The sequence below is a fragment of the Coregonus clupeaformis genome, chromosome 27 (genome assembly GCF_020615455.1).
Source record: "Coregonus clupeaformis isolate EN_2021a chromosome 27, ASM2061545v1, whole genome shotgun sequence".
Lineage (NCBI taxonomy): Eukaryota > Metazoa > Chordata > Actinopteri > Salmoniformes > Salmonidae > Coregonus > Coregonus clupeaformis.
The window spans coordinates 1,776,916-1,800,172 of record NC_059218.1 but is presented as its reverse complement, the minus strand read 5'-3'; the positions used below and the strand labels follow the sequence as shown (position 1 = coordinate 1,800,172).

The following is a 23,257-nucleotide window of genomic DNA, read 5'->3' as shown; positions in this document are numbered from 1 at the left end:
TGTGTGTGATGGAGAGAGTCTGGATAACTGTGTTCTTGTTCAAGAACGCTGAGTGTATGAACACGACACAGAGAAACCAGTGAGAGTTTTGCTTACGGGAAACACAACTTGGTTCTGAATGCAGCATCTGTGCAGGGGATAGGAGTAGGTGTGATGGTGGGATAGGTGGGTTTGGGGATAAGGGTGGTGGGATCCGGGGGAGGATGCAGGGGCAAGGTGGGGTCGGGCAAGAGGTTAGCTTTTTAGGCCATGATTAAAGCACTGGGAGGCTGTTTGACTTGGCTGGAGGAACTAGGCCTGGTCATAAATGGGTTCATTGGTGCCAACGCTTCACTCAGAGGGGGAGAAGAGGGAGAGAGATGGAGGGAGAAGAGAGATGGGGAGGAGGTAGAGAGTTATGAAATGACCCCATATGAATACTCTTTTTCCCTCTCCTGCCAAATAGGTGATGTGCCCTTGTATGAACTACAGCAGTTACACAAGCTGGTAGATCCTCAATGATGATCAGTCTTAGTATGTACTAATCTTCCAGTACCTGCAGTAGGGTACTGTTCCTAAGGTTTTGTCTCCATCTGCTGGGCAGAATGAGAACCATCCCCTATGTTGAAATGGGATTGGGCAAAAGTTTCCTCTGACAGGCTTGACATTGGAGTGAAACTCAGTTCCAGTCCCAAGAGTTTACATTCAGATGTTTTATTTTCTCAATAACAGTTGCAAACTTGTACAATTATCGTTACAATTTTAAAGGTTTAGACCACTGATTTCCACTGTCCTGTTTCTGGGTTTAGTTTTTCCACAGCACTTAATTTATCTGTTGACGATGGTGATTGGCTGGAGAGAGCACACAGGTTTACCAAATAGAAAGCACCCTCAAGTTTAGCTTCCTGTGTTCGAATTTGGGTCCATTTTACCTTAATATTATATTTTAGAATAATTACAACTTTATTGTCCATATGTTACAGCGAACAAGAGAAATGTGTCTTCTGCTCCGTTCAGTTGAGACGAGCACTGGGTCAAGCTGCAGTGTATCTCCCCTGGATGGAAAGCATTGTTTTGGGGTTAAGGGCCTTGCCCAAGGGCTCAACAGTAGGGGAATGTCTTGAGGATGTGAACCCAGTAGCCCTCCAGTTGCCAGGCTTTATCTCAGCTTCTGGATCACAAAGCCTTCTCCATTAACTTCAAAAGGGGTAGATCTTCTCTCTCTCTCAGTGAAGTCAGTGAAAGTGTAGATGTGAGCCCTGGACTCAGCATTGTAAAAGGAGACCCACCTCTCCTCAACCTCCACACACACCCAACACTCCAGTACAGCCAGTAATGGGGTCGTAAAGACTGGAGTCAAAAAAACATTCTAGACACCAGTAAACCTGTTCTGGCGAGTAAGTTCCGATATCTTTCCTTTGAGCAGACTCTCTGGCCACTCCTACAACCAGAGTTTATTCACATCCACCTGCCAGAGGTGTCGTCCAGAGTAGAAGCCATCTTTGGCTAGGACACCCCTGATTCTTATTAAATCTCTGTGGATTATCAGGGACACTCGTCTCATCTCCTTGTTTCACTATCCTCCCATCATCAGACAATATCAAACTATAGTGAGCTGTATGATGGTCCAGAGTCACATCAGCTGTTGAGAGTAAAGACAAAAGAAATGTTGGGAAATGTTATCAATGTCAGAAATAGCCCTCTCTGTTAATGTCTGTCATATCAAATGTCAAGTACATTAAGATGTACAAATCTCCCTGTGTAGCTAAAATAATAACTTTATTTGCAGAAAATGGAAATGTGTCTTTTGGCTTTGAACCACTTTGAACTAGATCCGTACAAACTGGAACTGGGGCATGATTCCATCTGTGTTATTAACAACATAACTGTTTTCCCAACATAACTGCACTGTACCTGTATGAGGAATTACTGTTTCCTCGCTGGGTCTCCCTCACCATAGATGGCACACACTTGGACTCTGCAGGATGTGTGTGTGGTTAGGGAGCCAACACACTCATCCCCGTCTGTTAGCAGTGAGGCCTACTCCTCCTGTCCTTCCTATCTGTCCTCCAGTCTGTAGCAGAGCACAGGACGTCCCTCTGCAGCCTCTACAGCCCCCGCTTGGCTACACCAGGACAGACTGTCTGAGTTTCTGTCTGCTGACAGGACTATGGGATGCCCAGGCCCAGACCCTGACACAGTCTCTGTTACAGTGATGTCACTGAACTCACCAACTCCTACCCTGTCCACTGCTACATGTCTGAACTGGAACTGCATGTCTCTCTCCAGGCCTGATATCACACAGTCTTCCCCATTATCTCTGGTCTACAAGTATCTCCACTTCCCTACACAGGGAAATAGATCAGTTCTGACAGGTCTGTACTCCACTCTGAGCCTGTCAGTGCGTCCAGTCTTTGACGGTGGTAAAATCAGAGTGATGCTGCTCGGCTGTCTGTCTGTTATCTGAACATGGTCAGGTTTTGACAAAGGCTCATAGTCAGAGTCCACTAACCTACCTCCCTGGTAGAGACAGATGGAGGCTCCAGGAGTCGAATCATCTGGGATGGAGCCTGCAGTGAACTTGAGTTTCCAGTTTTGTCTGGCCTCGGTAAGAACCATTTAAGACCTGAATGATTGTGATAATTTTCCTACTCTGTTCTTGTTCTCCTCAGACTTGAACCACGGTAGTTGAGTGTTCTGGTAGAGGTGCGCGGGCCTGGTCTGTGTTTGTTTCTGTAGCTATTGAAGATACTGTGTCAGGGACGAGAGACACAGGTCTGTTTCACCCAGAGATGTGAAAGTAAAACACACCACAATGCCTGTGTCTGGATCATTGGTCTGAGGACAACTTCCTAGACTTGAGGTCATAGGGAAGACTTTCAAGGAACTCCAGCTCAGCCTGTTCGTCATCTAGTCACTGCTCTGCAGTCTTCCAGCTGTCTCTCTATCCTGGACTGCAGGTTTTCACTGATCTTCCTAACGCAGGCTGCTTTAGGGTGTTGGTTCTTCAGAGGGCAGAGCTAAACTTTCAGAGGACCAGCCTTCTCTCCACTGGGCACCAGCTGCTCAGGGAGGGACTTCCAAAGGTCTACTATCTGTCTGTAACCCCTGACCACTTTCTCTGCCTCAAGATCTCCATAGTAAGCGAAGTAGCGACCAGGGAAATAGTTTTTGGGATGTTCAGGTACCAGTAGCTCTGGAGCTCCGTCCTCTGCTGAACAAGTTGGAATCATGTTCTTCAGCATTTTCACTAATTCCCTTCTCTTCCGAGATGAGAAACCCTTAAGGACAAGGAAGGCCTGAGCTCCGTATGTCACAGCAATGACTGCATGTGTGGCTGTTTGCTGCTGAATCACTTCAGGATGAATCTGCTTCTCTAAAAGGGAGGGAGTCTGCAGATCCAGTCTCGTGGTTCTCTTATAGTGCAAAGTCAAATAGCTGCAAGGATTCACATCATACAGGAGTGCATGGTTTAGATACTGGCTGATCCAGTGTCAGAGCTATGAACCTCTCCTGCAGAGAGTCTGTCTCTGTTACCTGGGTCTCAGTGGTTGGAATCGGCAGTGATATTTTCCCATACACTACAGAGTCTGAGGCCCACAAGGATTCTGAGGAGAAGAGATCAAGTCAGACATTTCTTTATTATAAAATCCCTGAAAGACAGTCAGATAATGGTCACACAGGGTAGATTCAATATGGGTTGATATTTGATAGTCTAATGTGAAAATGCCTTTGATGTCAGGAAACGCAGTGCAAGATATTGTTCTGCAGATTCTGCAGATACCTGGTCTGAAGGACTCGGAGCGACAGACATACAGCATTCCAGGATGAATGGGCTGACCCAAAGCTGGTACCTCAACCCAGCCTGAGAAAGACAAATTGGAGGACAGGCACAAGAGGAGATGTGACTTATTAGACTTAGTAATAACCTGAGACTCATAACTCTGTGAAGTCATTGTGATACTGACCTTCTCCTTGCATCACCTCTAGGTATCCTTTCTTCAGCTCAGAGTTCTCCTGCTCCAGTTTATAGATGATCTTCTTCAGTATAGAAATCTCATCAGAAAATTCCATCTTCCTCTTTTTAGAAACACTATGCATCAACTAAAAACACACTATACAATGAAAACAAAATAAGCAAGTGTTTAAAAAATAATCATTGCACCAAACAATTTGAAACATACAATAGTGAAACAGAACCATTCAGTTTGGATTCCAGGCTACTGTTTCCATGCTCTTACCATAGATCAGGGAGACAAACTCCTCCTTTTAAGTTTTCAGGTGCGTCCATTGACCAATCACTCATAGACTGACAGCTGGGAGCAGGAGACTCCATACTATCCTTCTCTCTAAGCATGTTTAATCTGTGGAATATATTGAAAATGCAGTAATGTATCATACACTAACCATCTGGAATCTTTATACTTGATTAAGTGTTTGGTTGTAATCTTTTGTGGTGTGAAACGGTTGACCATGAAAAACCCAGCAGCGTTTTAATTCTTGACACAAACATGTGCCCCTGGCAGCTACTACCATACACCGTTCAAAGGCACTTAAATATTTTGTCTTGCCCATTCACCCTCCGAATGGCACACGTACACAATCCATGTCTAAGTGTCTCAAGGCTTAAAAATCCTTCTTTAACCTGTCACCTCCCCTTCATCTACGCTGACTGAAGTGACATCAATAAGGGATAATGGATTCACCTGGTCAGTCTATGTCATGGAAAGAGCAATGTTTTGTACACTCAGTGTATACCAAGAACCAGACAGGACAGATTGTCACACACATCTCTTCAGATTGGTTTCAAACCTCTATCTCTACCAGAGGAGGCTGGTGGGAGGAGCTATAGGAGGTTGGGCTCATTGTAATGGCTGGAATGGTTTAAATGGAACGGAGTCAAACATGGTTTCAATATGTTTGATGCGGTTCCATTTAATCCATTCCAGCCATTACAATCAGCCTGTACTCCTATAGCTCCTCCCACCAGCCTCCTCTGATCTCCACCCTATGTAATTTAGGCTAAAACAGAGTCTTCCAGTATATAAAACAAAACTTGATCTAAAGTTTTGTCCTATCCTTCTCTAGACAGGAGAAAACATTTAGCCTTGTGTTAGTGGTTGAACCAGTTTCACTTGACATGAGAGGTTTATGACACACTGATAAAGTATTAGAAAAATGTTTTGCCCTTAGTTTACCTTTCACCACAAGTCAAACAAATAAGTAACTAAAAGTAGGAGTGAAGTGAGAGAGAGAGAGAGAAAACGTGGTGATAGTGGAGGAACAGAAACAGGAGTCATGGGAGTCAAACAAACCACACAGAGACGTGTTTAAAAGTAAAGAGCCTGTATATTTACTGAGTTTGTCTGCAAAATACAAATACCATTTAATTTAATTGCCTGTGCTGGAACATATATGTTTATTTCCGTTGGCCGAGTAGTACAGACGTTAGCTCCCTTCCTTCGGTGAGAAACATTTTGTCTTCAAGTGGCGACAAAGGCCTGCTTCTGCCGCTTGGAGCCTTGTAGCATCCAAACATTCACCTCAAAAAGACGTCTCATGTCTGGATTAGGAGGCCTAATGACACACACTCTCTGAGTGCACTACCCACTGCCATGTGGTTAGTAGTGTTATAAAGTTAATTTAAAGAACAGAATCCAACATAGGGCCTTATAGCCAAATCATCCAGGGACCCTAACTCAGATATAGAATTACCTTATTGAGATGTAAAGTCCTAATTCTGTCACAAAACATTAACATTATATAATTGAAGTGGATATTGCATGGAGTAGACCTATTGATTTAATCAATTTATACAACATTCTCAGAATCCCACTCAAACCAACATGCTATGAAAATGTGTGGAGTACATTTGAGGTACAGGTAAATTGCAGATTTTAGCAGTACAGACAAATAAATCTAATAACGAAGAAAAATAAAATAAAATGAAAACATTAGCTCTGATGAGTTAGGTGAGTGGGATAGCATCAGGCTGTTGGTTAGTCTATAACCCATTGTGGGGCTCTGCCCTCTTGTAGTCTACTGACATCAATCAGTATTGTATTGTATTGCAACCTGGCAAAATGGAACAAATGTGACTTTCAAAGTCAGAAGTTGTGCTTCTAGATGGGTTTCCTGTCTTTTTAGTAATAATATCTGACATCATATAAAACTGTCTGAAGGGAGGAGAGGCAGCCGTTCAGCAATTGCTCTGTCTATACATTGACTCTGCAGCCTTAGATTAGATCTCCCAGACCCCGATTTAGCCTATTCCTGGATTATCACACACTTTCAATGGAGATTCTCCATTTAGCTTTTTAGTCCAGGAGTATGTTTAATCTGGGTGTCGAAGCAACCTTTCCTAAAGAATCTGTAACCAGGCTAACATGCTAACATCGGTGGCAGGTTGAGAAGCTTTAACGAAACATTTCCCTGAATGTTTGAGATCGATAGAAAATATGTGCACCTGCACATAGCTACATAATAATCCCCCACTGAGAAGAAAGGTTTTATCTATATTTTAACAATGTTGTCATTATTTTAAATATACTTTAGAGAACTATAGGCATCCTTAATGTCACAGACGTTTTTACAAAATATTCTTAAAATGATTTTATAGAATTAGGTAGGAATATACTTTTTCAAAATGACATGACATGAGACTATAAAGAGAAACCACTGGTATGTGCAGCAAAGCATCGACTTCCCATCTTATAATATGGCTTTAGGAGTTCTGTTTGTCTAAACTCACACCCCTTCCTCCCCGTGGCTTTGCCTCTCTGCATGCTAAAACAGGCTAGGCTATCACTCACTCACACACTCACACACTCACTCACACACTCACTCACTCACTCACTCACTCACTCACTCACTCACTCACTCACTCACTCACTCACTCACTCACTCTCTCACTCACTCTTTCACTCACTCTTTCACTCACACTCACACACACACACTGGCTCAATCGACTAAACAAAGCATTTCTTACATAACACAAACTGTATTGTACATCTGGATGAGTAACACTGTAGTGTATACGACTCAGATTATATTTGTTAGCATATGGCTCTTAAAAATTATTTTGACTGAATTGAACTACGATTCCTAAACTTCTTCACATCAAGTGAGATATTCTAGTTGTCCAGGGTTCCAGCCGTAGAATTGGAATATTAGAATGACTTCTTATTCTATTTTTCCAGCTCTGTGCAACCTTTTGCATAATGTCTTTCTCCCACTCTTCCTTCTTCTCTCCCCCTATCACTGTCCTCTTCCTTCTTCTCTCCCCCTATCACTGTCCTCTTCCTTCTTCTCTCCCCCATCACTGTCCTCTTTCTCTGTCTCTTTCTCCCCCTATAACTGTCCTCTTTCTCTGTCTCTTTCTCCCCCTATCACTGTCCTCTTTCTCTGTCTCTTTCTCCCTCTATCGCTCTCTTCCTTTCTTTCTCTTTTCTTTCCATCTTTCTCCCCCCTCTGTTTATCCATTTCTCCTTCCCTCCATCTCTCTCTTTCTTCCTTCCTCTATCAGTCTGTCCCTTTCTCGTTCTCTCTCTTTCTCTACCTATCCTCCCTCGTTATATACATTAATACGTTGAACCTGCAACATGCATGAGTTGTAGTGAACACTCACACTATCTGTCTGCTAGTCAGCCATCTGCAGACTAGGCCTAGGTAGTACATAGTACACACACACACACACACACACCAGTGTGCACACATTCACACATGTAGACACTCATTCATACACACACACACACATACACACACGTACACACACACAAACACACCATGACGTGTCCACTCCTCAGTGCCTGTCCTTGTGTCTCCTAGTACATTACTGAACTCACCAGTAGCTTGGCCATACAGAGTACCAGACATCTTCAACCTTTCTTAGTTAGTTTACATAGTGTACATATTAATTTAGGTATTCCCTCCCTCACAAACACACAACACAAGCAACGCTGCACCCACCCTCCAACACTGACTCCCCCACACCATATCAACCCTCACTCCTGTATGTCACTGCTGTCTCAAGTAACTCCCTATTTCCCATGTAGTGCACTACTTTTGGCCAAAGGTAGTGCACTACATGGGAAATAGGGTGCCATTTCAGACACAGTCTATGTCACTGTTATAACCCCCCCACACACTCCTGTATATAATGTCCCTGTTATAGTGGAACACTCTCACTCTGCACAAGAAGAATATAGGCCAAATCTGAAATCACACCATATTCCCTATAAAGTGCACTACTTTTGGCAAGAGCACTATGTAGGGAATAGGGTACCATTTTGGACACTGGATTAATAATAGTCATAGTAACACTAAAGGTAACTCTACACAAGCCCCTCCCCCTCTGTGAATCAGGGGCGGGCCTTATCATGTAGCCCAGCCTTCTGATAGGCGCATGCGTTTGACGGACGGGCTATGGCGCTCCTCCTGATTGGACATCGGGCGCAGCAGGAAGTTGTCATTTCCGCGGTGATCCTCGCGGTCGCTGCCGTCGTATGAGCTCCCACAGCTGGATAGGCTGTTGCCAGGAGACCGCCCTGCTTCTGCTGGGCCCAGATTTGTTGGGTAGCCCTGGGACACGGCCCCCATCCCTCCGCTGACAAATCCGATGCCTCGATCTCTGGGCGGGGAGGCGGGCTCTGACTTGATGTGAAGGTTCTGATGGGCATTCTGGAGGTTGAGGTTGGAGTTCTGACAAAGGTTTCTATTGGAGGAGAGGAGAGATAGTGATTAGAAAGAGGGAGAAGAAATACACAAACACAAGCACACACCGAGAAAAAGACACACAGACACAAACACACACAGAGACACACAGAGACACACAGCGACACACACACACACACCCTCACCCCATGTGTCCTAGTGCTGAGTGCTGCATGTTCTGTAGCTGTTGTTGCTGCCAGCCTGTTACTGATCCCAGGTGAAGTGATCCAGAGCCGTTCCCTCCAAACCCTGACAGAGAGCTCAGGTCACCCAGAGAGTACTCTACACAGGGGGAGTGGGGAGAAAGGTTACAAACCTTGGGCAAATCGAAAATGGCTTCCTATTCCTAATGTGGTGCAGTGATTTTGAGAGGAGGAGGAGGGGAGGAGGAAGAGAGGAGAGGAGGAGTGCATACCTGTGCCATAGGAGGTGGAGAGGGCAGAGGGGTACCCTCCTATAACCTGCCCGGGCAGAGTAGGTGTTGTTATGGAGACCACAGGAGTAGCCAAAGACTGGGCTGACTGGGAGTGGTTTATTCTCTGGTTCTGGAAAAAAACAATAAACAAACATTAGCACACTTATAGGTAGAAGTATGTGGATCTCCATTTCATTCTAGACATACAAACAGATAATCTGTGTAACTTTCCACATGTTGTCTAGTAGTGTGATGTCACACTACTCACCAGCATCATGTCAAAGTCCTCGCACTGGCAGCATTGAAAAGCAATACAACTCATATTAGTGTCTGAGTGTACAGTGTGAAGAACTGTTCAAGAGGGGTCAGGTAAGTGTTTGACATCTGTCTGAGAGGCGAGAGGACGAGAGATAGAGATGGAGAAAGAGGAGATTACTCACAACGGAGGGCACGTTGTTTTTGTTGCCAGGGGGCAGCAGCGTACGGAGGTCTGGCTTGCGGTTACCACTCAGGGTCATGGAGGCCATCTGGGGTGGAGTCTTGGCCTGCATGCCTTTGGCCACGCATCCAGGAGACAGAAGCCCCGGAGAGTTGCGGTGGTTACCATAGCTACCATTACCTAGGAGACAGACAGAGGAGAATACTGTCAGTTTTTCTTGTTTTACCTAGGTTTAATAGGAATCATAACATGATGAAAAGCACGGTTAATGCACAAGACATCACACCGTGAAATATTTAGGTGCATCGCGATAGTTAACTCACCAGCGTTAGAGACCGTGTTAGACAGCTCTGAACCCATCATCCCTCCTGCATTTCCAGCGCTGAGGGGTCGGTGTGTGTGTTGGAGTCCAGGCGACATGCTGTTCCTCTGCAGGCCAGTGTGTGTGTGTGAGAGGGGCAGCAGATTGTGGTTTCCTAAGGACCCCCCCGCCCCAGGTTGAGAGTAGAGTAGTCCGCTGTTATTTTGGCCCTGGATGGAGCCAATCATGTCATAGTTAGAGGGGGGGAGAGCCTGCTGGACAGAGACAGAGAGAAGACAGGGTTAGCAAGGCAAATGGAGAAGTGGTAAGACTGAAACACACACACACACACACACAAGTCCAGTTAGTACTTACACAGAGTCTCTGTCTGCTGATCATGAGGTCGATGTCGTCGTTGATCTTGCGGTATTTGTCCTCTGACTCAGGGCTCTGACCAGCAGAGTCGTCTGCCTCGATGTCGGGACTGTCAAAGCCATTTAGACCCTTCTTTCGCAGAGTCTGAGTGAGAGTGAGAGAGAGAGAGAAAACAAAAGTTAATGATAGTCTGCAAATTGCTTGAGAGTCTATTAACGCTACTGTTACAAAATAATTGTCAGTGATTAAATCACAACAGTTATTCTAGATCCCTGAAGCGTTGCAGTCCCCTTGACTACCACCAAGAGACGCTATAACACTTGACAGATACATACTCTCATTGAAATACAGTATGAGAGGAGAAGAGAGGGAGAGTAGACAAAGTGACAGAGAAAAAATTATAATTGTTTGTTAAGGAAATAGAGTGAGAGGGTGGTAGGCAGTGATTTGGAGAGATGAGAGGAGAAAAGAGGGGGGAGAGAGAGAGTAGAGTGGAAAGAGTAGGCCTCTCTTATCACTGCTGATAATGTCGATGGAGCTGTGATGCTTTCCCCTAGTGTGTGTCTGTGTGTGTGTTCATGTATATGTACTGTATGCAGTTTGTCTCAACTTTGTCGTGTCTCAGCACTTTACAGCCTAGCACTGGCCTATCACTAGACCACTACAGCTATCTCACACACACACACACACACACACACACACACACACACACACACACACACACACACACACACACACACACACACACACACACACACACACACACACACACACACACACACGCAACACACAACCTGTGGCAGGCCCAGCACAATATTGCCCAGTCATGCCCACCTGTCACTGGCCAACACGGGGAGGGGGAGTGGCCGAGCCCAGCTTCAGCCAATCACAGCTCTGCGCCTGAGGGATGGCCGTAGATGGCTATTTATTGCCTCTGTGGCAGCCAGAGCACCCCTCGACCCCAGTCCCCACACTCCCCGTCCCTCTCACCCCCACTACCCCTTCTCTCTGTCTCTCTCATGCCCACTCCCTACCCCCACCCCTCTCTTCCCTTCTGTTACTCTCTCCCCCCACACCTCTCTCGCCTCTCCACCCCACAATCACACACTATCTATGTCCATGACTGACGAAAAACATATCAGCCAGACAATAATGAAATGACAGTACACATGTGAAAAGTAAGAAAGTGAAGAACTCGTACTCTGTATTTCAGAATACATGACTCTCCATACTGCGGCTCTACACAGAGCCCTGGCATACACAGCCCGCAATGTGTAACCTTGAGAGCAGCATGTGTGTGTGGTGAGAGAGGTGCGTATTTGTGTTTGTGTGCGTGGTGAGAGGTGAAGGCAGTAGGTGGTTGAGTGGACAGCTGACTATAGGTGCTCAGAGGGGAAGACAGCTGAGAGAGAAGAGAAAGAGGGAGAGAGAAGAGAAGGAGAGAGGGGGGGGTGGAGTGAAGGATATAAAGTCAAAGTGAGCGCGAGAGAGAGAGAGAGAGGGAGAGGGAGAGGGAGAGGGAGAGGGAGAGGGAGAGGGAGAGGGAGAGGGAGAGGGAGAGGGAGAGGGAGAGGGAGAGGGAGAGGGAGAGGGAGAGAGAGGGAGAGGGAGAGGAGAGAGAGAGAGAGAGAGAGAGAGAGAGAGAGAGAGAGAGAGAGAGAGAGAGAGAGAGAGAGAGAGAGAGAGAGAGAGAGACCACTGAACACCCTATCTCCATTCCAAACCACCCTAAACTGTCTACACCTCCACCTCAACTCCCTGTTGTTCTTCCTCCCCTATGGGTGGTCTGGTCTCCTAACCACTTCCATATCAATTATGGCATGTGCCATAATTACAAGGGCACAGAGTGCAAGGCAGCTCTTCGTGTGCCAGGGAACATGACGTGCAACTCTCACAACATCTCACCTCTCTTACCCCAACAGGCGGACATTTCTACCACACACTCACACACACACGCACGCACACACACACACACAGAAATCACTAAATAAATCAGATTTTTAATATGAGCATTTTTATGTTTCATGCACCCTCTGTAACTTCTAGGAATATTTGAACCCACTTAAAGGTCCAATGCAGCCGTTTTTATCTCAACATAAAATCATTTCTGGATAACAATTAAGTAACTTACTTATTTTAAATTAAAATGATCAAAAAGCAAAAAGAGCAATTTATCAAGCAAGAATTTTGCTAGGACTGCCTGGGAGTGGTCTTAGTGGGGAGGGGAAAACTGAAAACAAGCTGTTAGTGACAGAGAGGTTTGGAACTCTCTTTCTTATTGGTCTATTTGCCTGCTGCATGCTGTTTTCAAGGGATTGTTAAATAAATGTTAACTATTTGGTTGTAACATCATCACCTCTTGAAGAGCATAGTCAGAACTACACATTTCCGATTGTTCCATGCAAAACTTAGCTAGATCATCAACGTTATACAGCAAGTAACTGCATGCTTTTCGTGATCAGTAAACATCAATTGATCATGTAATTTCAGATATGTGAGGGTAGCCTGATGATACCTCTCAAATTGGCTAGCTAATAACAGATCTCGTCAATAATAGCTAGTTAACAAGCTAACTTTCAGTGGATAAACTAGATGGCCATATGCAAATATTGTTTGATTTGCTTGCCATCTATAGTGGTGATGACAGAAGTCTGACTGACAACTTTACCAGGACGAGGACTTGCCGATGTCAAGAGCTTTCCAAAAGCCCAATCTCTGATGAAGAAAGTTAAATGACACATTTTGTTTGCTTAGCTAGCTAGCTAGTTACATGCCAAATGGATAGGCTACCCTCACGTATCTGAAATTACATGATCAATTGATGTGTACTGATCATGAAAAGCATGCAGTTACTGGCTGTATAACTCTGATGATCTAGCTACGTTTTGCATGGAACAATTATGTTAAAGAGGTGATGATATTAAAACCAAATACTCATAACATTTATTTAACTTTCCCTTGAAAACAGAACTTATTTGTCAATGGTTTTAGCGGAGCTGGGGGTCTCCTGGCCCCCCAGCAGCCAAATGGAATTCTCTGCACCGTATTGTGCCGTTTTACTGATAACGACCTTTGAACTAATTTACCGCCTGGTGATGTCACCAGCCAGGCCACAACTAAATCCCACCAAAACAGGCTGAAATTTCAGGCGGTCTTTTCAAACAGCATCAAAAGGGCATTATCATAATTTTCACAATTTCACTGTATTATTCCAACCTCACAGTGTGGAAATATATATAAAACACAGGAAGATCACGTTTTTGACTGCACTGGTTTTCACCATCGTGTAAAGCCCTCATTATTTTTGGTACTTTGACAAAGTCCTTTCTGAAGATTATTATTTATTTCACATGATTAGTGATTCATTTACATCTGTCCCTCAGTTTAAGGTCAACCCTGTTACGTGAACTGAACCCTCATTTTAATATGGTGAAACTACTTTTAAAATATTTTTTCTTAAAGAAACATTTAACATCTAATAGTCAAATCATAGTGTAAAAGCAGGTGAGCTGGTTCTACTCTTTTTTGGGCCATTTTCTGGTGGAAAACTGAGCGGGTCGCGCATAACACTTCAACCCTCTTACGATAGACAGGCTAAAAATGTTTTAAGATAATTTTTTTAAATTGTGAAGCTTCCATTCAATTGCCCCTCCCTGTTGCACACAACAAACAATATTTAAGATGAAATGGTCAACCCTGTTACAGTCAACCCTGTTACTTTATTTGGCACATAATAGGTACTTACTGTAGTCATTTTTTTATTTAAACTCTTGAGATGGGAAAACGTGTTTTTTATGAAGTTGGATATGTGCTCTTTATGACAGTGTTAAAATTAGGTGAAATCTAAAGTTTTTTGGACCAAGTTACACGACCCCTTTATTTTCCTCCTCATGTCTGCCAGCCCGCCAAGACACACACACACACACACAACTCTTACGCACATACACTCATACGCACATCCCACAGAGGCTATTCTTAGCAGCAGTGGTCTATTTTTAGCCTGCTGCTAGTTTCCAGGCATTTAACAGGAAGGAATCGACTACACAAAGAGAGCTGGAGTTACCACTTGGACTGTGTGTGTGTGTTTTGTAAGTTCTTTTTGACGAACCTCACTGAGAGCTTCAGCTGTTTTCAATCTGCGACAGACACAAACACACACACACACACACACACACACACCACAGAATGGAGCAAAATAGGGTTAGTAGAAAAGGGGGTGAGGATTTCAGAAGTTCTCCGTTATATATAGCCATGATCCTGATCCACGAGCAACAAATCCAACAAGCTCTTTTACACACAAACACGCACGCACACACACACACACACACACACACACACACACACACACACACACACACACACACACACACACACCCTCATTATTGGGGAAAGAAACCCAGACAAAGGAGACTCTCTTCTGCTCCATTCCTGTCAGGCAGATAGCTCTACAGCTACAGGGTTTCACAGCTAGGTCATGAGGTTTTAACCAATACAAAGCACAGGAGCTGTGTGAGATGCTGAAAAACATACCGGTATGTTGTTGTTAGCACATAGAAAGTCATTACCAATTTATGAAGGACAGGACACACCAGTAAAAAGACTGAGTTGGGATTATTTTTGTTTTAAAATGTTTTAGTCTGTCGAGATTGTTGCGCTCTGTGTCTGTGGTGTGAGCAGTGTGGACAACATCCTATTTGTAGGTGAAAACATTTAAGAGCACTAACAACATACACACACACAAACAGAGCACACAACTCAGAGCACAGGAATGCACTGGCATGCGTGTGCATGAAGTCACAGTAACTCTATCAGCTCTGTGGTAGAGAGCTGGAGGGGAAACCAGTTAGAATGACTGGCCCTGCCAAGACTGAACTAACCAAACACACTGGAGCGAGAGAGATGGAGGGATGGGGAAAGAAGAGGGAACGGGAGAGGGGGAAAGAGAGAGGGGGAAAGAGAGACGGAACACAAACAATCTAGAAGGAAATAAATAGGCATAGAGAGGAATGGAGAAAGGAGGAGAAGGAGAGAGGGAGAGAGGGAGAGGAGGAGAGAAGGAGAGGAGGAGATAAGGAAAGGGAAATGAGGCAGAAAGAGGAGGAAAAGATCCATTATCATTTATTTGTCCCCCAGCAGATGACTACACACTAGAGGTGACCTGGTCAGCCAGGAAGAGAGGGAGGGGAGGAAAGAGAGGAGGGATGGGGAGAGGAGATGAAGGGAGAGGAGAGTTGACGTTTAGTGAGAGGGATTAGAAGGAGCATATTGAGATTACAGTAATGAGTGTGATGGGATTATGGTAGATTACAGTAGATTAACAGTAAATTATATGCTGCTCCTGTCGGAGCTGGCTGACTGACCATGAGGTGGCCTTGTGGAGGACAGGTGAAGAGGGAGACCTGACCCTCCATCACACCACGTTACAACATCAGCTATCAGGCAAAACACCACGTTATACACCACTGACACGTCAAACACATAACCATCAGATCTGGCTCAAATGTGAAATACTATGGAATATTTTAGCTTGGTTGATTTAGTTTGCCTGGTTTACAATGGAACAAATGGAATAGTCCCAAAACTGAGCTGCATATCTCTCTCTCTCTCCCCCGGCTTTCTGCAGTGCTAGAAGTCCCCATTCCCACACATTAACATCCCCACCCCCCTCTGCACTCTACCATTCAGCCCAGTTTTCCTACTACTCCCAATGGGAGGCTCATGGCCTGTGTGGGAACACACATATTTCACTGATCTCTCTCTTCTCTCTCTCCTTCTCCCTTCTCTTTAACAGTATCCTATATAAGACCACAACAACTCTCCTCCAAGCTGGTACAGATTCCTGTCAACGTTCCAAAGCCGGAATCCAACCCACCTGTCCTGTGAACTCTGATCCCTAAACCCTGACCCCTAACCTCTGTCACATGGACCATGGTCCGCTGGGTGGCCCTGAAGAGGGTTGAATGGGGATGTTGGACATGTGTGTGTGTGTGAGGGGACACCTTGTTCTCTAACACCATTAAGTAACTCCAGGCTGGCCGACTCAGACTCAGCCCTGCACACGTTAGCCTCCCTGAGCCGTGGGCCATGAGCCCAACACACACACACACAGACACACACACACCCACACACAGTTGAAAAGAGTACTCTATGTCACAAAATACCAGCAGACTAGCTGAATTCCACTGTTAATTCAACAAACTCAACATTTACTTATAATCAGTCCTTTTATCTGCTATTAGACATGGGAAACCATGTTCGTGAATTAGTCTGCAATAAGCTGTGTGTGGGACTCACCTCCACGATGTCAGAGTTAGTCCTGCTCTCGTGTGGTTCATTGTACTCTGTGTATTTGAGCAGGACCTTGTCCATGTCAGTGCTGGCGTACTGGAACAGCTTGTTGGTGCTGTTGAAGATGATGAGGGCGATCTCACAGTCGCACAGCACGCTCAGCTCATACGCCTTCTTCATCAGGCCAAACTTCCGCTTGGTGAACGTCACCTGGAGATGGAGAAAGCGAGGGAGACGGGAAAGATAGATAGAAAGGGAGGGAGGGAGAGAGGGGGGAGAGAGGGAGAGAAAGATAGACAGGGAGGGAGTGGGAGAGGGGGGAGAGAGAGATATAAAAGTAGGGAGGGGAGAGGGGGAGAGAGGGAGAGATAGATAGAAAGGGAGGGGGAGAGAGAGAGATAGAAAAGTAAGGAGGGGGGTGAGGGGGGAGAAAGGGAGGGATATAATGAAAGGTAGGGAGGGGGAGAAAGGGAGAGATAGATAGAAAAGTAGAGAGGGGGGAGAGAGGGAGAGATCGATAGAAAGGTAGAGGAAGAGAGGGAGAGATAGATAGGAAGGTAGAGGGGGAGAGGGGTGAGAGGAGGAGATAGATAGAATGGGAGAGGGGGAGAGAGGGAGAGAGATAGAAAGGGAGAGGGGGAGAGATAGATAGAAAGGTAGAGGGAGAGAGAGGGAAGGCAGTGAGATACACAGAATGTACATTGAACATTATATAGGTGAACTGTATTACATGTACACTGAAGGCCTACGTGTTCACAACAGAGTATGTGGAAGATCCAATGTCACTGTCAGGACACTGGGGAAGAAATCTGAAGCTGGTATGACTGGTAATCACATGCAAACACACACACACACACGCTGAACAGTGAGGTCATTCTAGCTCTAGGGGTCAGGAAGCACATGTTAGTGCATTTCCTGTCATAACAGGAAGAGAGAAACCACTCCCCCACTACACACACATACATACAGACAAACATGCACGCACACACACACACACACACACACACAATGCATCTGTCTCTGCTTCCTGCCCACCTAGTTGTCTGCGGGTGTGGGAGGGTTGGGGGGGTTATGTGTGTGACCCTTTCTGAGTAAGCTCACACACGATTAAGCACAAGCTTAAGAGTGTGTGTGTGTGTGTGTGTGTGTGTGTGTCTGTTCATTTACCTGTCTGTTGCGTTCATCCATAATCCGTGCTATCTGGATCTTTTTTCTCCCCATCGTCTCTCCTTCTCTTTCTCTCCTATCCCAAAAAGTCCTGTTATTCTTCTCTTGTCTAAATCCTCACAGCTCTTCTCTTTATTTGTCTCCTCTCACGTCCTCTGGCATTCGCTCCTTAAAGAGATAGAGAGAGAAGAGAAAGACATCAGTTAAAATGTCATCAAACACACACACACAGTAGTACTTGTGGAGTGGTGATAGAGAATGGTTCAACTATGTTTGTGTCAAACTGAAGAGTTGATAATTCAACAGCCTGACCTGAGAGAGGAAAATCACTCACTGATTAAGACATACATCTCTACCACACAACTCAGTTAAAAACATCACATCTAACTGACAACCATAGAGATGGCATTTGCTTCCCACTGAAGGTAGAAATGCAAGTTAGAAAAACATTATTGATTAGAAAATTGACATTTACATAATTTCTCCATCCAACACACATCCAGCACAGTACACCTCCAGGTGAAGAGTCCCGTTGTTGTCACCTGTTACTTATGTCTTGTGTGTCTTGGCCCTAAGGATCTAAAGGATTCAGTCCACAGCTTGTTGGGTAACACTGAGTCACCGCGTGTCACAAACACACACACACACACCCCTAATCCAGTACACCTGGGTTTACCGGAGGGTCTCAGCGGAGCTTAGAGTAACCCACCAATCCCCCGTCCAGTAATCCATGACCCCTGACATCTAACCCTTACCTTGACCTCTAACTTTAGCCCCTTACTCTGATCGCGATCATAACCTATTGACGTACAGTATATAATAACTATGGGAGAATGAGAGAGAGAGAGAGCGAGAGAGAGAGAGAGAGAGAGAGAGAGAGAGAGAGAGAGAGAGAGAGAGAGAGAGAGAGAGAGAGAGAGAGAGGGAGAGAGAGAGAAAGAGAGAGAGAGAGAGAGGGAGAGAGAGAGAGAGAGAGAGAGAGAGAGAGAGAGAGAGAGAGAGAGAGAGAGAGAGAGAGAGAGAGAAACCAGGCCCATTATCCTCTAAGGGGAGTGTGTGCCATATTCCCGCCTTCATTTCACCATCCCTCCATCTGTTAATCAGGCCTCTGTCTCTCTCATGGGAAACAGAGAGAATGAGAGAAAAGAAGACAAGAACACTGAAGAAATGGAGGGAGATACAGTATATTTCAAAGGTAAAGCTACATGTATACACTGAGTGTACAAAACGTTAGGAACACCTTCCCAATATTGAGTTGCACCCCTTTTGCCCTCAGAACAGCCTCAATTCGTCGGGGCATGGAGTCTACAAGATGTCCTTTGGGTGGTGGACCAATCTTGATACACACAGGAAACTGTTGTGTGTGAAAAACTCAGCAGCTCTTGACACACTCAAAACGGTGCGCCTGGCACCTACTACCATACCCCGAACAAAGGCACTTAAATATTTTGTCTACACTGATTGAAGTGGATTTAACAAGTGACATCAATAAGGGATCATAGCTTTCACCTGGATTCACCTGGTCAGTCTATGTCATGGAAAGAGCAGGTGTTCCTAATGTTTTGTACACTCAGTGTATATTACCTCAACAGCCACTGTATCCCTGCACATTGATAGTGTATCGGTATTGACCTTGTATATTTTTTATTTTATTTTTTATATTGCTTACATTTTGGTATTTTTTATTTCTCGTGTGCTTTTATTTTTATCTGACCTAGTGTTTTTTCTTTCCATGCCTTTTTTTAAGATCCTATTTCTATTTTCATACCTCTGATACAAGCTCTTCCTCAACAATGCAGAGTTCAGTAAGTAAGCATTTCACTATATGGTTTCCAGCCATTGTATTCTGTCATGTGATGAACAAATCAAATCAAAGTTTATTCATCACATGACAGAATACAACAGCTGTAAACCATACAGTGAAATGCTTACTTACTAGCTCTTCCTCAACAATGCAGAGTTGAGTATCAGAGGTACGAAAATAGAAATAGGATTTTTTTTAAAGAAACAACACTAGGTCAGGTAAAAATAAAAGCACTACGAGAAACAAAACACAACAAAATGTAAGCTACAGTTGAAGTCGGAAGTTTACATACACCACAGCCAAATACATTTAAACTCAGTTTTTCACAATTCCTGACATTTAATCCTAGTAAAAATTCCCTTTCTTAGGTCAGTTAGGATCACCACTTTATTTTAAGAATGTGAAATGTCAGAATAATAGTAGAGAGAATGATTTCTTTCAGCTTTTATTTCTTTCATCACATTCCCAGTGGGTCCGAAGTTTACATACACTCAATTAGTACTTGGTAGCATTGCCTTTAAATTGTTTAACTTGGGTCAAACGTTTCGGGTAGCCTTCCACAAGCTTCCCACAATAAGTTGGGTGATTTTTGGCCCATTCCTCCTGACAGAGCTGGTGTAACTGAGTCAGGTTTGTAGGCCTCCTTGCTCGCACACGCTTTTTCAGTTCTGCCCACACATTTTCTATAGGATTGAGGTCAGGGCTTTGTGATGGCCACTCCAATACCTTGACTTTGTTGTCCTTAAGCCATTTTGCCACAACTTTGCCACAACCATTTGCGACCAAGCTTTAACTTCATGACTGATGTCTTGAGATGTTGCTTCAATATATCCACATCATTTTCCTTCCTCATGATGCCATCTATTTTGTGAAGTGCACCAGTCCCTCCTGCAGCAAAGCACCCCCACAGCATGATGCTGCCACCCCCGTGCTTCACGGTTGGGATGGTGTTTTTCGGCTTGCAAGCAACCCCCTTTTTCCTCCAAACATAATGATGTTCATTATGGCCAAACAGTTCTATTTTTGTTTCATCAGACCAGAGGACATTTCTCCAAAAGGTATGATCTTTGTCCCCATGTGCAGTTGCAAACCGTAGTCTGGCTTTTTTATGGCGGTTTTGGAGCAGTGGCTTCTTCCTTGCTGAGCGGCCTTTCAGGTTATGTCGATATAGGACTCGTTTTACTGTGGATATAGATACTTTTGTACCTGTTTCCTCCAGCATCTTCACAAGGTCCTTTGCTGTTGTTCTGGGATTGATTTGCACTTTTCGCACCAAAGTACGTTCATCTCTAGGAGACAGAACGCGTCTCCTTCCTGAGCAATATGACGGCTGCGTGGTCCCATGGTGTTTATACTTGCGTACTATTGTTTGTACAGATGAATGTGGTACCTTCAGGCGTTTGGAAATTGCTCCCAAGGATGAACCAGACTTGTGGAGGTATACCATTTTTTTCTGAGGTCTTGGCTAATGTCTTATGATTTTCCTATGATGCCAAGCAAAGAGGCACTGAGTTTGAATGTAGGCCTTGAAATACATCCACAGGTACACCTCCAATTGACTCAAATTATGTCAATTAGCCTATGAGAAGCTTCTAAAGCCATGACATCATTTTCTGGAATTTTCCAAGCTGTTTAAAGGCACATTCAACTTAGTGTATGTAAACTTCTGACCCACTGCAATTGTGATACAGTGAATTTTAAGTGAAATAATCTGTCTGTAAACAATTGTTGGAAAAATTACTTGTGTCATGCACAAAGTAGATGTCCTAACCGACTTGCCAAAACTATAGTTTGTTAACAAGAAATGTGTGGAGTGGTTGAAAAACTAGTTTTAATGACTCCAACCTAAGTGTATGTAAACATCTGACTTCAACTGTATATACAACACCAATACTAATACCATATCAACGTGCAGGGATAAGATGGAGGTTGAGGTAATATATACATGTAGGCAGTGGTAAAAGTGACTAGAAGCGACTAGGCAGCAGGATAAATAATCATAAATATTAGTGTCAGTATGTGTGTGTGTGTGTGTGTGAGTGTGTTATGTGTTTGTGTGTGTGTGTGTGTGCCAGAGTGACAGTTTAAGTGTGTGAGTGTGTGTGTGGATAGAGAAATTAGATTGTGTATAGAGTCAGTGCAGATAGTCAGTGGATGGGGGTGAGCAGCCATGGGTTGGCAGTTCAACAGTCTTATTGCTTGGAGATCAAGATGTCTCAGAGCCTGTTGGTCCGTGACATGATGCTCCGGGTACCATTTACCAGATGGTAGTGGGGTGAACAGTCCATTGCTGGGGTTGCTGAAGTTTTTGGCAATTTTCCGGGCCTTCTTTATACACCACCTACTATAACTGTCCTGGATGGCAGGGAGCTCGACCCAAGTGATGTACTGTGTGTGAGCGTGTGTGCGTGTGTGTATGTGTTAGTGATGGGGGAAAAAAATCTATACAGTGACATATCTCAATATTATTTTTGGATTATATTATATTGATATTTGACTCCAAGTATCGATTTGTAATATATATATATATATATATAAATCATACAAAATATATATACAGTCGTGGTAAAACGTTTTGAGAATGACACAAGTATTGGTCTTCACAAAGTTTGCTGCTTCAGTGTTTTTAGATATTTTTGTCAATGTTACTATGGTATACTGAAGTATTATTACAAGCATTCCATAAGTATCAAAGGCTTTTATTCACAATTACATTAAGTTTATGCAAAGAGTCAATATTTGCAGTGTTGACCCTTCTTTTTCAAGACCTCTGCAGTCCGCCCTGGCATGCTGTCAATTAACTTCTGGGCCACATCCTGACTGATGGCAGCCCATTCTTGCATAATCAATGCTTAGAGTTTGTCAGAATTTGTGGGTTTTTGTTTGTCCACCCACCTCTTGAGGATTGACCACAAGTTCTCAATGGGATTAAGGTCTGGGGAGTTTCCTGGCCATGGACCCAAAATGTCGATGTTTTGTTCCCCAAGCCACTTAGTTATCACTTTTGCCTTATGGCAAGGTGCTCCATCATGCTGGGAAAGGAATTGTTCGTCACCAAACTGTTCTTGGATGGTTGGGAGAAGTTGCTCTCGGAGGATGTGTTCGTACCATTCTTTATTCATGGCTGTGTTCTTAGGCAAAATTGTGAGTGAGCCCACTCCCTTGGCTGAGAAGCAACCCTACACATGAATGGTCTCAGGATGCTTTACTGTTGGCATGACACAGGACTGATGGTAGCGCTCACCTTGTCTTCTCCGGACAAGCTTTTTTCCGGATACCCCAAACAATCGGAAAGGGGATTCATCAGAGAAAAAGGCTTTACCCCAGTCCTCAGCAGTCCAATCCCTGTACCTTTTGCAGAATATCAGTCTGTCCCTGATGTTTTTCCTGGAGAGAAGTGGCTTCCTCGCTGCCCTTCTTGACACCAGCCCATTCTCCAAAAGTCTTCGCCTCACTGTGCGTGCAGATGCACTCACACCTGCCTGCTGCCATTCCAGAGCAAGCTCTGCACTGGTGGTGCCCCGATCCCGCAGCTGAATCAACTTTAGGAGACGGTCCTGGCGCTTGCTGGACTTTCTTGGGCGCCCTGATGCCTTCTTCACAACAATTGAACCTCTCTCCTTGAAGTTCTTTATGATCCGATAAATGGTTGATTTAGGTGCAATCTTACTAGCAGCAATATCCTTGCCTGTGAAGCCCTTTTTGTGCAAAGCAATGATGATGGCACGTGTTTCCTTGCAGGTAACCATGGTTAACAGAGGAAGAACAATGATTTCA

The 23,257-nt window shown here is 44.4% G+C and overlaps 1 protein-coding gene across 4 annotated transcripts in view; it reads right to left on the bottom strand.

The window, feature by feature from the left end:
• Window positions 1-7,468: 7,468 nt before the first annotated feature.
• The window catches only part of mef2ca (myocyte enhancer factor 2ca), a 28,432-nt gene continuing 12,643 nt past the window's right edge, over window positions 7,469-23,257 (bottom strand). For 3 of the 4 annotated variants that reach the window (XM_041850594.2, XM_045207999.1, XM_045208000.1), the window contains 8 exons: window positions 17,677-17,844; window positions 16,516-16,719; window positions 10,222-10,365; window positions 9,869-10,121; window positions 9,547-9,725; window positions 9,107-9,236; window positions 8,838-8,973; window positions 7,469-8,692 (listed from right to left, as the gene is read on the bottom strand). In XM_041850594.2, the coding sequence (XP_041706528.1) occupies window positions 8,356-8,692; window positions 8,838-8,973; window positions 9,107-9,236; window positions 9,547-9,725; window positions 9,869-10,121; window positions 10,222-10,365; window positions 16,516-16,719; window positions 17,677-17,730 (1,437 nt within the window). In that variant the 5' untranslated portion in view covers window positions 17,731-17,844 and the 3' untranslated portion in view covers window positions 7,469-8,355. The remainder of the gene's footprint in view (window positions 8,693-8,837; window positions 8,974-9,106; window positions 9,237-9,546; window positions 9,726-9,868; window positions 10,122-10,221; window positions 10,366-16,515; window positions 16,720-17,676; window positions 17,845-23,257) is intronic. The other variant, XM_045208001.1, reaches the window with a different exon arrangement.